The sequence below is a fragment of the Mchenga conophoros genome, linkage group LG13, assembly GCF_057382185.1.
Source record: "Mchenga conophoros isolate Kocher_MC1m ecotype Shallow Benthic linkage group LG13, M_conophoros_male_GT1.1, whole genome shotgun sequence".
NCBI lineage: Eukaryota > Metazoa > Chordata > Actinopteri > Cichliformes > Cichlidae > Mchenga > Mchenga conophoros.
Window position 1 is genome coordinate 5,130,352 of NC_140538.1, and position 22,057 is coordinate 5,152,408.

Consider the following 22,057-nt stretch of genomic DNA (forward strand, 5'->3'; position numbering starts at 1 on the left):
GTGGTGTCCCGTGGTAATTGAAATTAGACAGTGGGGGTGGTGGGTAGGGTGGCAGCGGGACTGGAGGAAACAGGCGACATGATAATCAATTTGAGGCTGAATCGGAAACATGAGCCACTGGGGGGGCCTCGTTCCCCCTACCAGGCCTCCAGATGGCCCCGGCCCCAACCCTGTATGGGCCCTGTCATAGCACGCAGTGTGTTTGTGTGTGTGCCTGTGTTTTGGAGAGACAATGCCATCTGCCAGGAGTGCAAAGGGAGTTCATTAAATGTATTTGCTGACACTAGGGGCGCAGGCTGGTATAAGCAAAATACTACAAACATGTTTTTGTGCATGTTTGCGTGAGGAAAACAGACATATTCAGACTCAAGGATGTGGGCAGATTGATGCAGGAAGGGCATGTATCCACAAAAACTTGATTCACACATTCACACTGCATGCAGTCCAACTTTGTATTTGTCCTAATGGGCCCTTGGGGTAAAGCCATGATACTGCGGCTATTTGTCAAAGCACCACTGGTCACTGAGGAGCAACCGAGTGAGTCTGTTTGGATGAAACCTTTTCCCAGTGTTACCATTTAGGTCATGTTACATTGTCTTCTATCTCTCTGTGCAATGATGGACAGATTCCAGGATGTTTCGGATCAAGTCTCTGTAGGGGGAATGCTGCTTGTTGCTCTGGTTGTATGCAGATTTTTTACAGCCAGAACTGTAAGTGAAGGTAAATTTGACTAACTGAACAGCCCCACTATACATACAACTGGCAATTCTCATACAGGACATGGTGTTTATGCTACTCCATAGTTACAAGCCATCTGCAGGCCACTTTGCAACCCACCTTCTGTATTTAATAACTTAATCAGCGTTAAACATGATATTATTGATGCTAGTTCTGTTCTGTGTGGGCATCTTGCTGTTGCCTCTAGTTTTCCATGTGCACAAGAAAGCGTGGAAAAAACCCAGAACAGAACCATGACAATACATCTAAATTATTGCACATGAATAAAGCTGTTCTCTTTTGAATATATTAGTGTTGCCTGGATTAACTAAATTGTTTTAGTTTACACAGATTTCAGTTAAGTAAGCTAACACAGATACTTTGCCTTTACTACATGCAGACTGCCTTATTTGCTCATTCACCCCTCAAAGACCCACTTTGAGCCAGGAAAATCTTGTGTACGTTAGGTTGTCATGTTTCAAAATGCATTTGAAACCAGTCAAACACTGACTAATTGTTGAAAGTCCAAACATCTAGAGTACCGTAGAACTAGTCAGAATTGTCACTTTCCTTATGGAGCAGATACATTTAAGTCTCATAATTCCAGAGCACATCAGGTGTGTTCGGATTTCACTAAGAAGTGTTTAGATGATGACATACTGTGCTGCAACTTGAAAGTGCCTGTCAACAAACAATTAAACACGGTTTAACAGATGTAAAACAAAGCCCAATTTTCCAAGTGCATGACCTATTTCTTGGCTCAGATGTATTCACAAACTCATCTGAGGGAATAGTTTGGCAGAAATTTGATGCTGTCTGAACAGGTGCCATATTTTTACGGTCCGAAAATCAGACAACTGATGGCAGAGGAATAAGTAGCGTGTTCATCTAGTCAGGGAGAAGAGTCCATGGGACTGTCAATCATGTGCTGTTATGGCGGATGCAGGCTCAGATGAGAGATATCAAAGCAAAAGTAATATATCTGATGAAAAGAAAAAGGAATTCAGAGGGAAAGGGTTCAGTCAGCTGTACCTCTATACATGTATATATATCGTCCATGAATATTAGTCCATGAATAATTCTAGTACTTTTGAAGCTAAATGCTAGGAAAAATTAAAAAACGATTCAGGCTCTGAGCCAGAGTAAGGATCCAAAGTACATTAAAAGCCTTTATTAAGGCAGGCATAATAGTTGAAAATACTAGCTGGCTTCAACCTCAAAGGGTCTTGAAAAGTCTTGATTTGTACTAATCCTACAACACAAGCTTTTTTTTTTTTTCTCCTTCAGGAAATATTGCGTCCCTAACATTAAAAACTCTATTTTGATGAGAACACTTTAAAAAAAAAAAACTTGTGAATCTAATTAGAGAACAAGAGGCTCTTTTTATACTTAATTCTAGTTTAGATCAAGCCTCCCAAACTGCAAAAGTCTTGGACTTTCTAAAATGAAGCTTTGTGAAGCTTTTTTTTTTTTTAGTTACATCAGTTTGTACTAATAGAGTTGAACATAAACAAGGGAAAAAACAAACCTCTTAAAGCAGTGCATGGGGCAACTACAGATTGGACACTTTGGAGTCAGGCAGTTGATCTGAGCAAGTGAAAGGAAAAAAAAAGTTCACATGTTTGATTGTGTAGACGTGGGGGTGATACGGGGGAGTTAAAAGCACAAACAATCATGTAAAATAAACATGTGACATAAAAATGCCATTTAAATGTTAGAAAAGCAAATTTTACAGTACTGGAAGTGATTCATTTTTCAGGTCTTTGTTCTCATGCTATATTTAAAATAACTATAAATGAAATGGGGTACAGTGAATGAATATCCACCCTCAACTAGACATGCTGTCTCTAATCTTCCCTATAGATGTCACAGAACCATTCAGAGTGTAAAAGAAATACCTGAAAGTGACTGTGTCTTGTCCCCTGTTCCTGCGGTTAAGTCCTAATATCTTTAGGGGCTTAGGTCAGACTTATCATTATAACAGAAGTCATCTTTGAGACAGGGTTAAAACAGTAGCCAGTAACTGAATAGAAATTTGTCTTAAACATGGCTCTTTGTTTATGCAAATAAAACAGAAAGAATAAGATCATAAAACACTCTGTAATAAAAGCAAGATAAAAAAAAAAAAAAAATTCCTGGGCCTTTCTGTTTAGAGTTTGCATGTTCTCCCAGTGTCCTTGTGGGTTCTCTCTGGGTACTCCAGCTTCCTTCATGCAGTTAGGTTAACTGGTGATTCTAAATTACCCATAGGTGCGAATGTGAGTGTGAAAGGTTGTCTGTCTCTTTGTGTTAGCCCTGTGACAGACTGGCAACCTGTCCAGGGTGTACCCCACCTCTTGCCTTATGTTAGCTGGGATAGACTCCAGCACCCCTGGGACCCTGGTTTGGATAAGCAGATAAGAATGGATGGATGGATAGAATTTTATTATGAGTTGTTACAGTATCATGTTAATAGCAGACAAAGAAGAGAATGCGCCTGTTTAGGATGATGTACAATAACACTATTCATAGTTTAGACATTTATACACACAGCATTAAAACTAAATTAATAATCAATGAAGCAATTTAAACTTGATTCCAATATAAAATTGTCAAAAACATTCAAACCAAAACAAATTGCATACATTGTAATTAATACCACCAAATGAGCCTGAAAACTAACAGAGGGAGGTGTGGACCAAATGAGGCAGGTCAAACAGAGAGGGGGGAAAGTCTTGTAAATGGAAAAGCTTGTTGTTTTTCCATGTTGGAAGAAAAAGGTGAAAGGTAAGGTGAAGGCATGAAAGCAAAGAAATAGTAAAAACTGGCAATGAGTGAGTCAGCACTGGTTTTCCTCTGAGTCGGCTGGAGGTTTTGGGAAGCATTCACCTCAAAGATCTCCTCCTCTGTAGTAAAGCAAACAGCACCATGTCGCCAATTAATACCTCGCTGGACTATCAGCTCATATCCCCACATGTCTCTGGGTCCCTTTTATCTTCTTCCCTCTTTTTTCCTCCACCCTCGCCTTGATGTGTTGAATCTCATTAACACAGTTTGCTCAGGACAACACGGCACTCATCAGCCAATGGGTTTGTCGACTTGATAACGGATCTTACCATACTCCCCCCCCACTGCAGCATCGGTATGTTTATCACACTGGGCTGCACCCATTTTAATTGACGCTGTCATAAAGGAAAAAAAATGCTGTTTTTGTTCCTTTTTTTTAACCTAAGAAAATATTTTAAGGGGGTGTATAAAAATGTTAATTAATGGTGGATTGAGGACAACCCTGGCAATTAGTGCAGGCTGACAGGCAGGCGATGCACTGCACTGGAGACTGTGACAAGTACTGAACCTCGACTGTATGCATACACAAAAGCATGCCTGTTAGCCTGCAGGGCCACGGAGATGAAGGCAACTGTTTGTTACAGGCTAAACAGAAAGTGAGACTCCAAATGGGGTCTTCTGTACAATTAGCATAAGCATATGCACACATACACTTCCAAAGACAGAAATGCAAACACTAAGGCACACAAACACCGATGTAGGTTGAAAATGTGTTGCTGAGGTTATCTGCTTCGTTTGAGAAAACATTATTAGACTGCCGGCCCTCTGCTTCTTACATTGTCTCTGAGTCTTTTGTTACTTCTCTTGTTGAGAGACCTTTGCAGCTGATATGCTTCGGTTTTGTAATGATCTGTAGGTGTAATCTGTGTGCTCCATAGAGCTTATTAGATGCTGCATTTCTAGTGTAATACACGTATTGATTGTTAATAGTTAAATAAGATATGATGTCCTAATGCAGTTTTTCCACAAACAAATTGAACTTTATTAGTTCAACAGCCCAGAGAGGGAAGCTATGCAACACTCCAGCTGATCTCCGTGCTGTTGGCTCAGCTGATGCCCTTTTATGCACCGAGCTTTGTTTAAGCTCCTTTAGCCTGCCTGTGGTCGCTGTTAATTTGTCCACACATAGATACACATAGCATAGATTTGGCACCTAGGCTAGATCACCAATTGCCCAAAGGAAGAAATTCTCACTCATTAATATACTTTGAATGGCATAAAATGTTGTTGGAGCAAATTAAAAAGGCCAGGCTTGTGTATGTGTGTTTGCCTGAGTAAGCTCTTACACCAGATGAAAATGCAGTTATTTTGGAACAGTTGGCTAATTGTCTTGGTCCACAATTAAAGTGTTTTTATGTGGAGCTGAGATAGGATACAACCTCGTTGACCGAAAACAAGCCACCTCACATGGCCTTAAAGAAAACCAGTTGTGTTACATAAGCTAATACATTTCACTTTTAATTTGACGATGTATTGCATTGTTGTGATTGTTTTTGATGCAGAGGATTCGTATGCTTTGTTCATTATACAATAAGTGTCAGGGGCTGGGTCTGTGACACAGCATATTGAGTTTATTTTTGTATTTGTGATTTCTTATGTTCAGTTGAAAGGATGTTAAGTTCTGAAGTTTTAAGTCTAGTTTAGGTTCTTCTGTGTCTCCTTAGTTATGAGTCTTTCCTGTCTCTATGTGGTCTGTCTTGTCCTCAGTGTTGTACTTTCACTTATCCCTGTGCGTTTGTCTCGCCACGTGTTTTACGTCTCAAGTGTCTAGCTGGTGTTGTCATGTCTACGTTTCTCATTGTTTCCTGTTTTAGTTTTGAAAAGTCTGGTGTTTCCATGTTTCATGTGTTTAGTTTTACTTCCCCCACAGTGTCATTATGTTTATTCCAGTCAGCTGTTTCCCCATGTGTTTCCACTTCCCCTGATCACCTCCTGTGTGTATTTAGTCTGTGTTTTCATTCGGTCTTCGTCAGGTCGTCCGTGTTTCCTCCCACCACGCCGTGTCAGTGCCTGTGTTTCATGATTCTGCTCAGGTCATGTTTATGTTTCATGTTCTTGTTTCTTCCTCATTATAGTTTCTCAGGTCAGAATCTTGTTCATGTCTAATGTCATAGTTATCTCAGTTTAGTTCTCCTAGTTTAGGTTTTAGTTTTAGTTCTCGCCCCTTGTTCGCCTTGCTTTGCTTTCATATTCATGTTTTTTCAGCCTAACAAACGTTTCGCCTTTTGTTTACACTCAGTTCCGTCTCCTTCCGTGTCTGCACCTGGGTCCTCCTTCTCACTCCCACACAGTCACTTTTATGAAGAATGTGACAATAAGTTATGCAGTGATAGCGCTTTCTGCTTTTTCTAGTGATCTCTGGGTTGCTTTGCATTAGCATCACATGCTTGATGACCTCTGTGATTATAACCCTTCTTTCTTGTTTTCATCCTCTCCTCTCCCCAATGTCTCCTCTCCCCTTTATGTCACTAGGTGAACCTGCAGTGGCCAGAGAGAACAACTGTCTCAATGCTGCTAAGGCCTGCAACCTGAACGACACGTGTAAGAAGTACCGCTCGGCCTACATCAGCCCCTGTACCAGCCGCGTCTCCACAGCTGAAGTCTGCAACAAGAGGAAGTGCCACAAGGCCCTGCGACAGTTCTTTGACAAGGCAAGGCACTTCTGATACGAGCTTATCAAAAAACAAACAGAAAGAAAAAGAACACACACACTGGAGGTTTTCCAAATGACTGATATCTGATAAAAGCTGAATGTCCAGCACAAAGGACCTGCTTCAAAAGAAAGAACGATTTTGAAGTGCATAAGTTTGAGGGGTTGTCAAACTCACAATAAATAATCATGTGGGTCTTTTTGTTCAGGGTATGCTATTCCAGCGCCAAGCTTTGACATTGATTCAGTCATAAAACACAAAAGATGTTTTTGCTGTCTGTTCCATATTGTGAAAAATGATGTGAAGCATTGTAATTACAACCCAGCTTCTGTGATGCCCCTTTTTGAATAACTTTACTTGGCACTGCTTCTGCAAAGCAACAAGATGAATAAATAGAAATGTTACAGAGAAAGTGTGACATTGTTAATCTTTGTGTGATGTATAATTTTTCTTTATTTTATCATAATAGAGATGTCTTTGCGTAAAGAGCCTTGAGCGTTAGGCTTTTCTTTGTGTTGGAGATTAAAGTATCATTACATTCTCCTATTGTGGTCCGATTGTCATTTGTTACATCTACATTTTCTTTCAACTTGAACGTCAGATTTGATTGATGCTTTATTGAAGCGATGTTAAACCATCTTGCTGCAAATGAGCTGCAGCAAGGTGAGTTTGTACCAATAAATACTGAATAAAGTTAGGAGCAGTTAAAAAAAACAACAACAACAATCCATCAAAACGAATAGAAAACAGCTACTTCAGACCACATCAAGAAAGAAATCCAGAAAATGTGTCTAAAGGCACAGACGGTACAACATGTAGCCCAGAATAATGCTAAAATATGAGTAATAATGCGGGTCTTAATAAAGGAATTAATTTCTATCCTTAATGTCGTGGTTTCTTTTGCCACACAGGTTCCTCCCAAGCACAGTTACGGCATGCTATTCTGCTCATGCCCGCTCAGCGACCAAACCGCATGCTCTGAAAGGAGACGTCAAACCATCGTTCCTGTCTGCTCGTACGAAGAGAAACAGAAACCCAACTGTCTGGAGCTGCAGGCATCCTGCAAGACCAACTACATCTGCAAGTGAGGAACCCCTTTTTATGTCAATATGGTCAATAAGTACCAGATATACTGTAACTTGGATGCCATGTGATGCCATGGTTTATTTCTGAGATAAATGCTGTGTGCTCTGGATATTAACTGTGTTTTTTAAGCTGGCATTAGATGCAAATCGACGATGTAGGATATGCAGGAAAAGCGATTTGTGATCAACTGTGTAACTAGTTTTCATCATGTGGTAGCATCCTGTGCCTATCAGTCAAAACCATAGGCTAACCATGGCTCTTTTAAGGGTTACCCTTCTGTTTGGTGAGGACGCACTATATATGTGCAAGCTTGGAAAAAAGATCAGTATCATTTTGTGTTTTGGCTCTTTGATGAACAAGGCAGCTGCCTGTACACAGTGCACTGACATACTGTCGTTCCTTATATAGAGAAATGGAACAAAACCTCCAACAGTATAACTAAATAAAAAAACTGTATGTCCTCACTTAGAGGGAAATTTCACCGAAAGTGGCTTGCGGCAAATATGCTTTGACCTCGGCTTTACTCTAATCTTAACTCACAGAGCCTAAAATCGAATTCTTTACAGTGTGCAGACAAGCTTTCTGTCTGCAAATCTGAGGCAAGTCCCCACTTTGTGAAACACATTTGTGCATTAACATGCCCCATAGACACCTCTTTACATTGTGTAGTAGTCAGTGTAGCACCAGCAGTAATAAATTGTCTGCCTTTATGCCTCAAGTCTCAGACTCACACCCACGTACACTGTAGGGTTCCTGCATTAAGAGTCAGAAAAGAGTAATTCAGTGATGGACATCTGACACTGCCCTCACTAGTGTGTGTGTGTATATGTGGTTATGCAGTCTCCGGAGGCTTGAGCCAGCAGTCTTGTGGGTCTCTGGGATTAAATGGAGGCATTAGGCATCATAAATGAGCTCCATTTGGACTGTGGCCTCAGGTCTCCCTCCCTCTCGCCTCACCCTCTGTCTCTGCTTAACAGCAGGCAGCAGTAGTAAATTTATACTGCAAGTTTCTCTTCTTCCGTCCATCTTTCTCCCAATGGAACTCTCCTATGAAGGACCGAAGATGCCAGAATTTAGTTTATTATACTAAGAATTCAATGTAAATTTTCTGCATTTATTTTTGTATAAGGTAATTTTTTAAAGTGATTACAGAAATATAGAAAGATACTGAATTTGGAGGGTTTTAGGACATTAGTATGGTGGATGCAGAGGAAAAGGATGCATATATAAATACTTTTTTTTTCAAATTCTTTGACTTGTCATTTTATTAATATTGATAAACGTAAATCAAAAACGAAACACAATGAATGGCTGCATTTATTTTTATGTTGTTGTAACATATTTACATATTCAGTCATTTATCTTTTTTTCTTCATTTTTGATTTTGGCAGCTTCAACCCTCCATACACTCAATCCATCACACATATGCTCAGGGCTTGAACAACAGGTCTCACTGCAGCACGGCTTCCTCCCGGTCCATTTGTCAGTTAGCACAGACAGATTAAAGCCATGCATTTCCACAAGTTCCCTCACCATATGTCAGGTGTAGTATGCTGGCTGCTGTTGACAGCTCTCGCCAGGCACTGCTCAGCTCTGCACCAGATTGGTGTGATAAGACGGATCACACTGCAAGTGCAGATACAACCCCATGTCCAAAAAAACTATCCATCCATCCATCCATCCATTCGCTTCCGCTTATCCTTTTCAGGGTCGCTGGAGCCTATCCCAGCTGTCATAGGGCGAAAGGCGGGGTACACCCTGGACAGGTCGCCAGTCTGTCGCAGGGCTAACACATAGGGACAGACAACCATTCACACTCACATTCACACCTAGTGACAATTTGGATTAATCAATTAACCTATCCCCACAAGCTGCATGTCTTTGGACGGTGGGAGGAAGCCGGAGTACCCGGAGAGAACCCACGCAAACACGGGGAGAACATGCAAACTCCACACAGAAAGACCCCGGTCTGATGGTGGAATTGAACTCAGGACCTTCTTGCTGTGCGGCAACAGTGCTAACCACCGTGCTGCCCAAAAAAACTAACAGGAACAAAAGAGAGAGAGGGAGGAAAAAGGATACACTGCTTTGCAAATCATTTGAACTGTATCTGGATGCGTGAAACTAGTATAAAGAGCATCTTAAATGCTGAAAATGAGAAATACTAAACATGCTCATTTTGAATTTGATGAATACAACCCAGGCTGTCCATCAAGTCCTTGAAAACCTAACATCTCATGTTTGGCATGAACTTGGTCAAACTCACTTATATTACAAAGATCAACTTTACTTGGGCATTGTAATATTCTTCAATGACTTTTTTGTTCCTAGTAAATCAAACAGAACACCACTGAATATATTTCACATTTGATCAAATATTGAACTAAAGACGATCTTTGGTGTCCAGTTTTTAAATTCCTTCGAAGTCACTACAGGTATTAAACAAGTCCTAACAAACACGCACACAAATTAAGCAAGAGTAGTTGGTGGAGACCAATTATTGCACATTCAGCATACCACCTTTGAATTTTATGTGCAGTTTTGGCTATTGTTGTTGCTTTTACTCAGCAACAGTGCAGGAACACAAGCTATGCGAAGCTTTTTACTGACATTTAAAACCATTTAACAGTATTTTACCAAAAAAAAAGCATTTGGTCCCCCAGACAAAGAGCGATTCAGAAGATTCAGAAGACTCATTTAAAACCATTTAACAGTATTTTACCAAAAAAAAAGCATTTGGTCCCCCAGACAAAGAGCGATTCAGAAGATTCAGAAGACCCCCATGAAAAGAATATCGAGGGAACAGTTTACCCTGCCCGGGATAGGGTTACCGGGGCCCCGCCCTGGAGCCAGGCCCGGGGAGGGTGCCCGAGGGCGAGCGTCTGGTGGCCGGGCCTTAGTCCATGGGGCCCGGCCGGGCACAGCCCGAAGAGGAGACATGGGCCCATCCTCCCGCAGGCCCACCACCCGCAGGAGGCGCCATAGGGGTCGGGTGCATTGTGAGCCGGGTGGCGGCCAGGAGCGGAGGCCCTGGCGGACCGACCCCCGGCTGCCAAGACTGGCAATAGGGACATGGAATGTCACCTCTCTGGTGGGGAAGGAGCCTGAGTTGGTGCGTGAGGTTGAGAGGTACCGGCTAGATATAGTTGGGCTCACCTCTACGCATTGTCTGGGCTCTGGAACCAGTCTCCTGGAGAGGGGCTGGACTCTGTCTCAGTCTGGAGTTGCCCCTGGTGAGAGGCGGCGGGCTGGGGTGGGTATTCTTATATCCCCTCGGCTTGCTGCCGGTACGTTGGGGTTTTTCCCGGTGGACGAGAGGGTTTGTTCCCTGCGCCTTAGGGTCGGGGAACGGGTCCTGACTGTCATCTGCGCTTATGCGCCGAGTGGCAGTTCGGAGTACCCAGCCTTCTTAGAGTCCCTGGGGGCGGTGCTGGAAGGTGCTCCACCTGGAGACTCTGTTGTCCTGCTGGGAGACTTCAATGCTCACGTGGGTAACGACAGCGAGACCTGGAGGGGCGTGATTGGGAGGAACGGCCTCCCTGATCTGAACCCGAGCGGTGCTTTGTTATTGGACTTCTGTGCTAATCACAGTTTGGCCATAACGAACACCCTGTTCGAACATAAGAGTGTCCATAAGTGCACGTGGCACCAGGATGCTCTAGGCCGTAGGTCGATGATCGATTTTGTAATCGTATCACCAGACCTGCGACCATATGTTCTGGACACTCGGGTGAAGAGAGGGGCTGAGCTGTCAACTGATCACCACCTGGTGGTGAGTTGGATCAGGTGGCGGGGGAGGACGCTGGACAGACCTGGTGCACCTAAACGCGTAGTGAGGGTGTGCTGGGAACGTCTAGCAGAGGCCCCAGTCCGCGAGATCTTCAACGCACACCTCCGGCAGAGCTTCAACAGCATTCCGAGGGAGACTGGGGACATTGAGTCCGAATGGACCATGTTCAGCGTCTCCATTGCCGAAGCTGCTGCATTGAGCTGCGGCCGCAAGGTGGTCGGTGCCTGCCGTGGTGGTAATCCCCGAACCAAATGGTGGACACCAGAGGTGAAGGGAGCCACCAGGCTGAAGAAGGAGGCATATCGGGCTTGGTTAGCCTGTGGGACTCCGGAGGCAGCCGACAGGTATCGACAGGCCAAGCGGAATGCGGCTCGGGCAGTGGCTGAAGCAAAAACTCGGGTGTGGGAGGAGTTCGGAGAGGCCATGGAAAAAGACTTTCGGACTGCCTCGAAGAGATTCTGGCAAACCGTCAGGCGTCTCAGGAGGGGAAAGCGGTGCTCTACCTGCACTGTGTATAGTGCTGGCGGAGCGCTGTTGACGTCGACTGAGAAAATTGTCGGGCGGTGGAAGGAATACTTCGAGGACCTCCTTAATCCCACTGACACGTCTTCCGGGGAGGAAGCAGAGTCTGGGGATGAGGGGTGTGACCCACCAATTTCCGGGGGCGAGGTCACTGAGGCAGTTAAACAACTCCTTGGTGGCAGAGCCCCTGGTGTCGATGAGGTCCGCCCCGAGTTCCTGAAGGCTCTGGACGTTGTAGGGCTGTCTTGGTTGACACGTCTCTGCAATGTTGCGTGGAGATCAGGGGCAGTACCTGTGGACTGGCAGACCGGGGTGGTGGTCCCCATCTTCAAGAAGGGGGACCGGAGGGTGTGTTCCAACTACAGGGGGATCACACTCCTCAGCCTCCCCGGGAAAGTCTATGCCAGGGTGCTGGAGAGGAGGGTTCGTCCGCTAGTCGAACCTCGGATACAGGAGGAACAATGCGGTTTTCGTCCTGGTCGCGGAACACTGGACCAGCTCTTTGTCCTCTCGAGGATACTTGAGGGTGCATGGGAGTTTGCCCAACCAGTCTACATGTGTTTTGTGGACCTGGAGAAGGCATTCGACCGTGTCCCTCGGGGCGTCCTGTGGGAGGTGTTGCGCGAGTATGGGGTGTCTGGCCCATTGCTACGGGCCATTCAATCCCTATACAACCGTTGCAAGAGCTTGGTTCGCATTGCCGGCAATAAGTCGGACTCGTTCCCGGTGGGTGATGGGCTCCGCCAGGGCTGCCCTTTGTCTCCGGTTCTGTTCATAATTTTTATGGACAGGATTTCTAGGCGCAGCCAAGTGGCGGAGGGCTTTCGCTTTGGTGGCCTCAGAATCTCATCTCTGATTTTTGCGGATGATGTGGTTCTGTTGGCTTCATCGGGTGAGGGCCTCCAGCTCGCACTGGAGCGGTTCGCAGCCGAGTGTAACGCAGTGGGAATGAGGATCAGCACCTCCAAATCTGAGGCCATGGTTCTCAGCCGGAAAAGGGTGGAGTGCCCACTCCGGGTCGGGGATGAGTTCCTGCCCCAAGTGGAGGAGTTCAAGTATCTCGGGGTCTTGTTCGCGAGTGATGGGAGAAGGGAGCTGGAGATCGACAGACGGATTGGGGCTGCGGCTGCAGTAATGCGGACACTGCACCGGTCAGTCGTGGTGAAGAGGGAGCTGAGTGTAAAAGCGAAGCTCTCAATCTACCGGTCGATCTACGTCCCTACCCTCACCTATGGCCACGAGCTGTGGGTAGTGACCGAAAGAACGAGATCGCGGATACAAGCGGCGGAAATGAGCTTCCTCCGAAGGGTGGCTGGCCTCTCCCTTAGAGATAGGGTGAGAAGTTCGGCCATCCGGGAGGGGCTTAGAGTAGAGCAGCTGCTGCTCCACATCGAAAGGAGCCAGCTGAGGTGGTTCGGGCATCTGGCAAGGATGCCCCCTGGGCGCCTCCTGGGCGAGGTGTTCCAGGCATGTCCCACCGGGAGGAGGCCCCGGGGCAGACCCAGGACACGCTGGAGAGATTATATCTCTCGGCTGGCCTGGGAACGCCTTGGTATTCCCCCGGACAAGCTGGAGGAGGTGGCTGGGGAGAGGGAGGTCTGGACCTCTTTGCTTAGGCTGCTACCCCCGCGACCCGACCTCGGATAAGCGGATGAAGATGGATGGATGGATGGAAAAAGCATTTGGAAAAAATGTGTCATACTTACTTTAAAAAAATGTACAAAAAATGTGAAAATCTATCCAGTAACATCTGCTGTTTTGTGCAAGTAACTTTTGATTTTCTGACCTGTTCTGACCGTGTTGGGAAATGTCTCAGCTTAGTTTGACGTTTTAACAGTAGTGAGAGGATTTATAGCCGAAACTGCACCAACACACCAAGATGGTTAAAGATGTTTGAGTCTGAAGGTGTTAGCTTTGTGTCAAAGAGCCACTATATCACACGTAATTTCACTTCAAATTGTGAATTCCTTGGGACTACAAACACCATTTCAATTTCACAAACCACTGCACCTGGTGCAAAAGTGTAAACAAACATTTTTGAAGGAGGTAAATGAAACAGAACAGACTGGGCGGAGAATAGTCCGTAGCTTCATTCATTCCAGGATACAAACCAGCCGCAGCATAAAGGGTCATCTTACTGCACTGAAGTCAGCCATTAAGAAGGCTAATTGAATTGAGACAAATGACTTCCAGTGGACACTAATTTCAACCGGGCCTTTTGCTGCTCATTTACAGTCGCATTGGCCGTCTGAACTTATCTGCTGGAGCTATAATCACAAAATAGTTTTTGATCTGTGTGTGTTTTAGGTCACGACTCGCTGACTTCTTTGTCAACTGCCAGCCGGAGCCCCGCTCGCTGTCAGGCTGCCTGAAGGAGAACTATGCAGACTGCCTCCTTGCCTACTCGGGTCTGATTGGTGAGTTCGCTCGATTGTGACCGGTCAGGTTTGACTCGGGATTAACTGCAGTTTCTAAGATCTTGAAATATGAGAATTTGCTTAAGACATTGTTAAAAATGCAACACAGCTTTGACATGAAGAACCAAGCTGTAATTTTTTGTAGCTATCTCACTCACAACGTGGACCAATCCCACTCTTGATTTCTTCCCGACAACAGTTACTGCAACACTCGAGATTTGGTCCTCTCAAGTCGCCAAACCTGACCACGCATACACACACTGTCCACACAGCGCCAATTCATTCTGCCTACTGCAAAACAAAATGGCCTGTTCTGGACTGCAGCCAGCACAAGGGAACAATCCATTGGGGGAGTGAGAAATCACTGACTGAAGCTATTTACTTTCCCTCGCAGAGAGAGAGCCTATTCTTCACTCCACCTTCTCTGCATTCTGCTTCCTGGAGAAACTCCACCAGACTGCGTTTCTCTTGTAGAAAATAAAAATCATCACTGCTAAACATTTATCATCAACACAGCACGATGATGATACCTGATATTTTGAAGGCTTTAAATTTTTATTTTATTTTATTTTTTTAATTGGTAGTTAGCAGCTCATTCAGGGTTGAACAGTTTACAATAAAGCCTTGTTTATGGACCACATTTGTTACTGAAAATAATCAGTGAATCATTCTATCATCTTTCTCCAGGTACTGTCATGACTCCCAACTACCTGCGCTCACCCAAAATCAGTGTCTCTCCCTACTGCGACTGCAGCAACAGCGGCAACAATAAGGATGAGTGTGACAAATTCACTGAGTTCTTCACAGAGAACACCTGCCTACGTAAGTTTTCCTCTTGTGCTGCTCTACTTTGACCAGCTGTTATCTGTTCAATTTTCTTTTTTGACTGTGGATTAGTCTTAGCAGCTCTTCTGAGTTCTGTGTCTGTCTGTTTTCACCTACTCTGCTCTGCTGGTCATATTCTTGTTGTGCATTTTTATCCCTTCCTTTCTTTCCAGTATCTCCTTCTTACCAAATATATCCCATTGCCATGCTTGCATTGTTATCCAGCAGCATAACAGAAAAAAAGCCAGTCATATTGCACCAGAGTGTCTCAATGTGTAGCAGAACTCCTGCTCCAGATCTTTGACAGAAAGAGGCTTTTCCATCTAAACCCTCTTACGCAATGACTTTAATTAACAAACCTACTTGAAGTCACACATACGCACACACACGCACACACAGTCGTGTTTTCATATCTTAGTGGGGACATTCAATTGACAAAATAATTTCCCTAGCTGCTGACCCTAACCCTAAGCATCGAAAATGAATGCCTAACACTAACCCTTAGCATAAATGGAACCATAGCCCAATTGTAACCTTGACACTAAAACCACTTTTGGAGTCTTAAAAATGTCTTCAAACTCATGGAGACGGGAAAACTCTCTCTCGCTCTCTCTCTCTCTCTCTTCCACATACATTCAGTGTAAACACACCTGTTTCTAACCAGATTAATATGGGTCTGTGCACATGTAAGCCAGCCTCACTTTGAGTTTCCTTGTAATCTAAACTGGTTCTGCTCCTTCTGTTTTGATACTACACTCAGTGGCAGTCAGCTGCTTCTTTCCTCCCCAACACAGTTTAAGTGTAATGTGATTCCTAATTGATTCCTCTACGGAGGTCAGGAGACAGGGTCACAGCTGGAAGACAATCTCCCTCAAGGACACCCATGCTGGATGAGCATATGTGCTCACCGAGCAGCTGGAAAATGAAGGCAGTGTGGAACTGTAGACTGCAGTTTCTGTAGCAGCCACTTGAGGTTGGCTCTAAAAGTGAGTACATTTCCACACATTCCCATGTTTAACCTCCTAGGACCTGGCGTCCACATATATGGACATCACATTTTGGGTTATTTAGCCCAAAATACTCACTTTTGCTCTACAAGGGCCTGATATCCACTTATGAGGACATACTGCCACTGATCTATCGAAATTTTAAACGAATATCCTCATTGTGGCTCTCATTTATCTTAGAAACAAAAATCAGGTTAAAAAGAAAAACCTGGTAATTCTTTGTTTTTACTTTCATCGGGTCCCAATATGCCCAAATATCAAAGAGAAATTAAAAAATGCATGTCGTGGAAGAGTTTGGGTCTTAGGAGGTTAAATACCCATCTTAGCAATATTAAAAAGCACATTTACAGCTGGTTCTAAAATATGGGTTTGGCCTAATGGTGTGTAGATGTTTTTAAAATCCCTCTAGACACTTGAGTTGTGAAAGTGGTTGGTTTTGGATTACAGGTGTCTTGATCCAGGCAGGTGTAGGTGGCAGCTCTCTGCTAGGCTTCCTCTTTCCTGAGCCCGAACCACTTGACCATTCTGTGGTTCCTTTTAGAGCGTTTTAGATGCTGTTGTCACTTTTATGCTTCAGTTTTTGTGAGTGAAATTGTAATATTTCATTGGTTTGCTATTTTGCACTAATTGCCAGATATGTGTGCTTGAGTGTGCCGTCATAGGTATAATGCAACTAACAATAATAGCTTTACTTGGGAACTTGGCATGCAACCCTCTCGTTCAAATGCTATTCCAAAAAACTGACATGGCATGCAGAGGCTTCAAAATGCAGAGTCTTAAACAAATGTTTATCCTCATGGTGTCACCGTATTTCAAGAGAGAGGGAGAGCAAGGCAGGGCAGCATCATAAGGGGAAGCATAACAGCTGACTCAGGAAAGAGGAATGCAGGAACAGACACACAGTGGACTAATAACTCAACAAGAACCAGGAGGGAGCAGAAAACAGGTGAAAACAATCAGGTGAACTTAAAATTGGAAAATGTTTTCATTTAATCAGCAAAGATTTTGATGAGACAGTGTCGCTGCCATCTCCTGCTTTAGTTATAAAGTATGTTTAATGTAGCTTCTGATGTGTGGTAGCTGGTATGACATGGGTTAAGTGTTGATAAAAACAAATCTCCTATTAAAGATTCCAGCTTTTCTTGCGCTCTGGAATTTTACTTTAAGACACTTTTAATTGGCATTTTGGTTTAAATTATGTCGGCAAGCAAAAATCAGTTAAAATTGCAAATTGTTATTTATGTGATTGAAAAAAAAAAAATTAAACATATCAAAATAAAACTTGGTTGTTGTTTCAGTAATGCGGCCTCTGCATTGCTTATATAGTTCAGAGTAGGTTAAGAACCTATCCCAACTCTAACAGGGCAAGAGGCTGAGTACATCCTGACAAGTAGCCAGTCCATCAGACGGCTGTCATGTCAGCTTTACGATAAGAATGTTGAACTCTATAAATGCTAAACATGGTACTTACTCCCACTGTGTTGTAGATGGTAACCCAGCTCTCATCATCACTGGTGAATGAGCCTCGGTATAAAAGTGGGGTTCCTTTGAAAGAGAAGTGGAGGTTCATTAAAATTCCCATACAAGTACATTTTTCAGGACTATGTCAGTGGCATTTACAAATAGTAGCCATTGTTGACGTGGTCCAGCAGTGCACCAGGAGGATTTGAAAGTTATGTTTCCTGGGCGGAATTGTGTAACTTTATAATCACATCTCATACGCTGCCATTAGCTGTGTTTCTGGTCACAGGGTAGATATTAATTCAATATTTAACTGTCCTTCAGTTCTTTTTCTAATCTCTGCCAACTCCCAGTGAGAATATCTGTCTTATCAGCTGCTGAAGGTCCCTCTGTATTCACCAGCTTGATCCTGATGTACAGTGTAATGTACAGTGTTTTTTGTTTTTTCCTGAAAAAGCCTCGAGTGGCAATTTGAATGAGTTAACACTACTTGCAGCTTCTTTGAAATCTTGTTCACGTTGCTGTGGTACAAGCAGCTTTAACCTGTCACTGGGTGAAAGTTGGTCTGAATGATGAATTAGTTTTGTGCAACATAGCACAGATTGACCACTATCTATTTGCAGCTGTCAAGATGTACAGTCACCTTAATTAAAAATTCAGTATTCGATTGATGAAGCAATCAACCACGAGACCCGTGTGGCAAGCAGTCAATTGGGCAGGGTGTTCATGTGTGGGTGTGTGCTGTAGAAAGTGGTGTGCATTGAAGACAATGAGCTGTAGTCACAATGAGGGGAATGAGTTGGTGCCGGTTGTTCGGCTCTACATGAGCAGAGTGGGTGGTTTGATTTTCCTCTGTCAGAATGGCAGTTAGCAGATGAGAAAACACCAACAAGAGGCAGCCTCGTTTTCACCAACTCTTCGCTCTTTCACGCTCTCATTTGTCTTCTCCTCTTCTATTATCTTTTTCCCCTCCCTCTTCTTGTTTTCTCTACTCCGTTGTCTTTTTACCAGTCAGGGTTAACAAGGTTCCTCTGCTCTAGATAATAAGGGCCGCTGCAGTCGGCGTGCGTGTGTGTGAGTCTGCACCCAGTTAGTGCACGTGGGAGACATGAAACGTATTGTAAGTCTTTGCTTCTGCGTGCTGGCATGATTTTGTGTGTTCAAGTGTCATTGTGAGATTTCCAAGATCAAAGGGGGTTAACGTGGGTTAAAACACACCCTCTATATCTACTATTTGCTTTTATTCACTGGGGAAGTTGAACATAGTTCAAAGTGAGAAGGAATACGCCTCCTCTGACTCTTCATTATTAGTCTCAGTTCTCCCTTTTTCTTCACTGCTCCCTTATTTTTCCCATTACAACCCTTTCTTTTTCCCTTGTTCTCCAGCTCATGCTTCATCCCACTTCTGTCTGCTCATCCCAACTCTTTGTCTCCATCTCCATCCTTTCATGCCCTCCCTCCTTCTGCTCTCATTAGGCTTGCTCAGCAGTAAGTGGAACTGACAACTCTGACGATCTTGACACACACCAGCTACAGGGTCATGGCTAGAAAGTAACTTGAGGAAGGACAAAGACTAGACAAAAAGACAGAAAAGAGGATTTTTTGAGCATTACATTGGTTTGTATCTTTCTAAGCTTCTGACTTCCTTAAATGTGTATGTTTTGTTGTGTGAGCTTTCAGAGTATTGAGGTTGATTATAGCACACACCTCCTTCTGCATTCCTATCCTGTAATTTTTTTATACAGCTTCTCGGTTATTGTGTGACCCACCCCCAGGTTCGGATCCGCTGCTTTAATATTCTCAAGGAGACACTGTAACTTTAATATATTCAAAGCTTTTTTAGTGTAATTCCTCCCTGTTTCCTGCATATGCAAAGGTCACGCCGTCCAACATAATTCTAGTATTACAACAATCCATGTACATGTAAAGTGAGATAAAGTGGTAATGTAGACATCTGCATGAGGCAAACTCATACTACTAACACCAATATCTGCTGCAGTGGGAAGATGATATCATGTTTGTTCTAGTGCACATTGCCGTTTGCATTGATGAAGGTTAAATCATTGTTTGTCCTAGTGTTTTAGAAAGGTTTATTTGAAAGAGATTTGCTACTTAGTGTATATAAAAAGGCTTCCGGTTTAATTTGACTCATTCATTTGGATACTGGAGTTATGCACGTGGCTGTTTGCTGTTTACTAGTCATCAGTTCTGCCTGTTTGAGTCACTGAACTGGACGTCTTGTGTTTGTGGTTTTAGTCGTTTTTTATTAATGAAGTTATATCAGGTATAATATGGTTTTCTGTGTGGTGTAGCCCAGCGGTCCCCAACCCCCGGGCCTCGGACCGGTACCGGTCCGTGAGTCGTTTGGTACCGGGCCCTGAGAGTTGAGGCTCAGGTGTGAAATGTATAGTTTTTATCGGTTTTCAGCGTTATTTTGTTATCGTTTTTATCATTAACTCGGTTTTCCTGGGTCTTTTCACGTGTGTTATGAATAAATCTTCTTTTTTCGGTACCGGTACTAGTTTTATTTTGTTGTATTCATCCGCGACACCTTAAAGGCCGGTCCGTGAAAATATTGTCGGGCATAAACCGGTCCGTGGCACAAAAAAGGTTGGAGACCGCTGGTGTAGCCCACTCAAAAAGTCTGTGAATTTCTTTTTGATTAACCTGTTTAGTTTGTTACTTTGCACTAATTGGCAGACATGCTTAACAACCCTGCTTTCTAGCTTTAGCTGATAATTTAACGCTCTACGTTGTCGCTGCGGCCATTTTTCTTTTCAGAAAAACAGCATGGGTGCATATTAAAGGCTGATGCTGAAACTTTAGAATGTGGAGTCCAAAACCAGCGGGTGACATCAAACTGGCCACATAAATCTCATACAATCAACAGTATCTGAAAACTAATGTACTGAATATATTTTGTTTGGTATGCCACAGAGTCATTTTTATGTATCCTGAGTAAATAGTAGCAGGACTTCCATTAGCTCTGTATCAAATGTGTTGAGGAAAGCCAAAGGCTCAGTGTCTTTAGGTTTATTATGCAAATATGCTCAAGGATTGATGCTTTTCCCTTAACATAATACTTTCTCTTCTTGAAGTTTAATCTGTAGGAAGTGAAGTGAAACCATAGAAATTGTGTGGTAGTGTGTGAATGTCAGAGGTACGAGTGTGAACTTGCCCAGTGTCACCTTAGTGAATAATATGCTCGTGTTGGTTAGTGTGCTGATGACATTTTCACTCACAATGAAAGCTACACATGCTATTTTACATAAGTACAAAAAGGTTTCGTTTTTCATTCAAGATAAGAAGATCAAATATTGATTAACTGCTATTTTGCAAATGCTGGTAAGCAAACAGCTCTGATGCTTAAAATGTGGTATTTTGCAAAAATAATTTGCATAACACCTAGCTGTATTTGCATTTATAATGTTTTAGAGAAGATTAGCTTGTATTTTGTTTTTCAGTTTTGGTTGTTGTCTAATTTTGAGAATGGGAACTATTATCCTCATTGCCAACTCACGAGAGTGACTTTGCATGATGCACACATCAAAATCATCATTGGTTCCTTTTCCTTGTGCAGCCACTCACTTGATCTTCTGACTGAAAGAAACTGTTTTAGTGCTACTTTTGCACTAATGTTTAAAATGACTATAGTATGAAATTCTGCTCTTAGTGTGATTTTAAAATGGAAAAAAAAAAACTCGAATCCTTAGTATTTGGCTTATACAAATACTGACCTCAATATTTAAAACTGTGGTCATGTTAATATGCGCATCCACTGTTGTAACTGTAGATATATTTACAGATATTTGTATGTGAGCTCTTCCAACAGAAACTAAGGAAATATCAATAATCCTTTTTTTAATCTCTGAACAAAGTTTTTATTTCTTTCTACAATAGCATGCTGAATAATTAGTCAAAGACGTCACCTTGCCAAAAACACTTCAAATGAGTGGAAATGTCAGAGAGGAGCCAGGAAAAAACACAGGTTCCAAAACATTGTATATCTAAAAATAAGGAGTGGAGTGAGCACACATGCAGGTCTGATGTCCTGTGCCTTAATTTGACATGTAACCTGTTTTTCACGCACGCTCACTGTGCTGCGAGTGTGTTTTGTAATTAGGCCTTAGGTGAGGAGACAGACAGAAGAGACAAAAAAGAGCCCATCAACACCTCCAATATCCCCATCAGCCTTCTGCTGTCTCGACACAAAGCTACCAGCTACGCAATCGCATACACACACATCGGCGAAAAATTAAATATTCACGTGCTTGAGCAGAGCCGCACGCATCAGGGCTGCAGGATATTGACAAAAATTACTTGTTTTGTGCTGAATATTGCATCTCCAAAAATTAATGCCAGCCAATTTCTTCAGCTACCGCATCTCTTGTGAAATGTTAAACAAATATGTTGAGGGAATAATATTTTGCATTGTCACTGTCAAAATGAAAGGTACACACAGAAAAGGCATGTCTATTGTTATAGCTAATAATAAATAAAACACAATCATAGCCTTTTTTTTTCTGCCATTATATGTGATTTCTACACTGATAAAACTAAACTAAACAAAAAAGTAGTTTTGTTTAAGTTGTGCCAAATCACAACAACGACCTTCACAATAAAGTTCTATAGAATCTACATTAATGAAAACATTATGCTGTTTGTCTGTGTCAGAGATCTTTCTCTTACCAGAGCTCACTTTGGCAAGGCACATCAAGTGAAGAACCCTCTGGGTTTGCTTAGTTCGAGATTACT

At 43.1% G+C, this 22,057-nt stretch overlaps 1 protein-coding gene across 2 annotated transcripts in view; it reads left to right on the plus strand.

Moving 5' to 3' along the window:
- Positions 1-22,057, plus strand: part of gfra1a (gdnf family receptor alpha 1a) — a 107,032-nt gene that overhangs the window by 69,205 nt on the left and 15,770 nt on the right. For both annotated transcript variants that reach the window (XM_085296139.1, XM_085296140.1), the window contains 4 exons: positions 6,016-6,194; positions 7,106-7,278; positions 13,900-14,009; positions 14,697-14,831. In XM_085296139.1, coding sequence (XP_085152265.1) covers positions 6,016-6,194; positions 7,106-7,278; positions 13,900-14,009; positions 14,697-14,831 — 597 coding nt within the window. The remainder of the gene's footprint in view (positions 1-6,015; positions 6,195-7,105; positions 7,279-13,899; positions 14,010-14,696; positions 14,832-22,057) is intronic.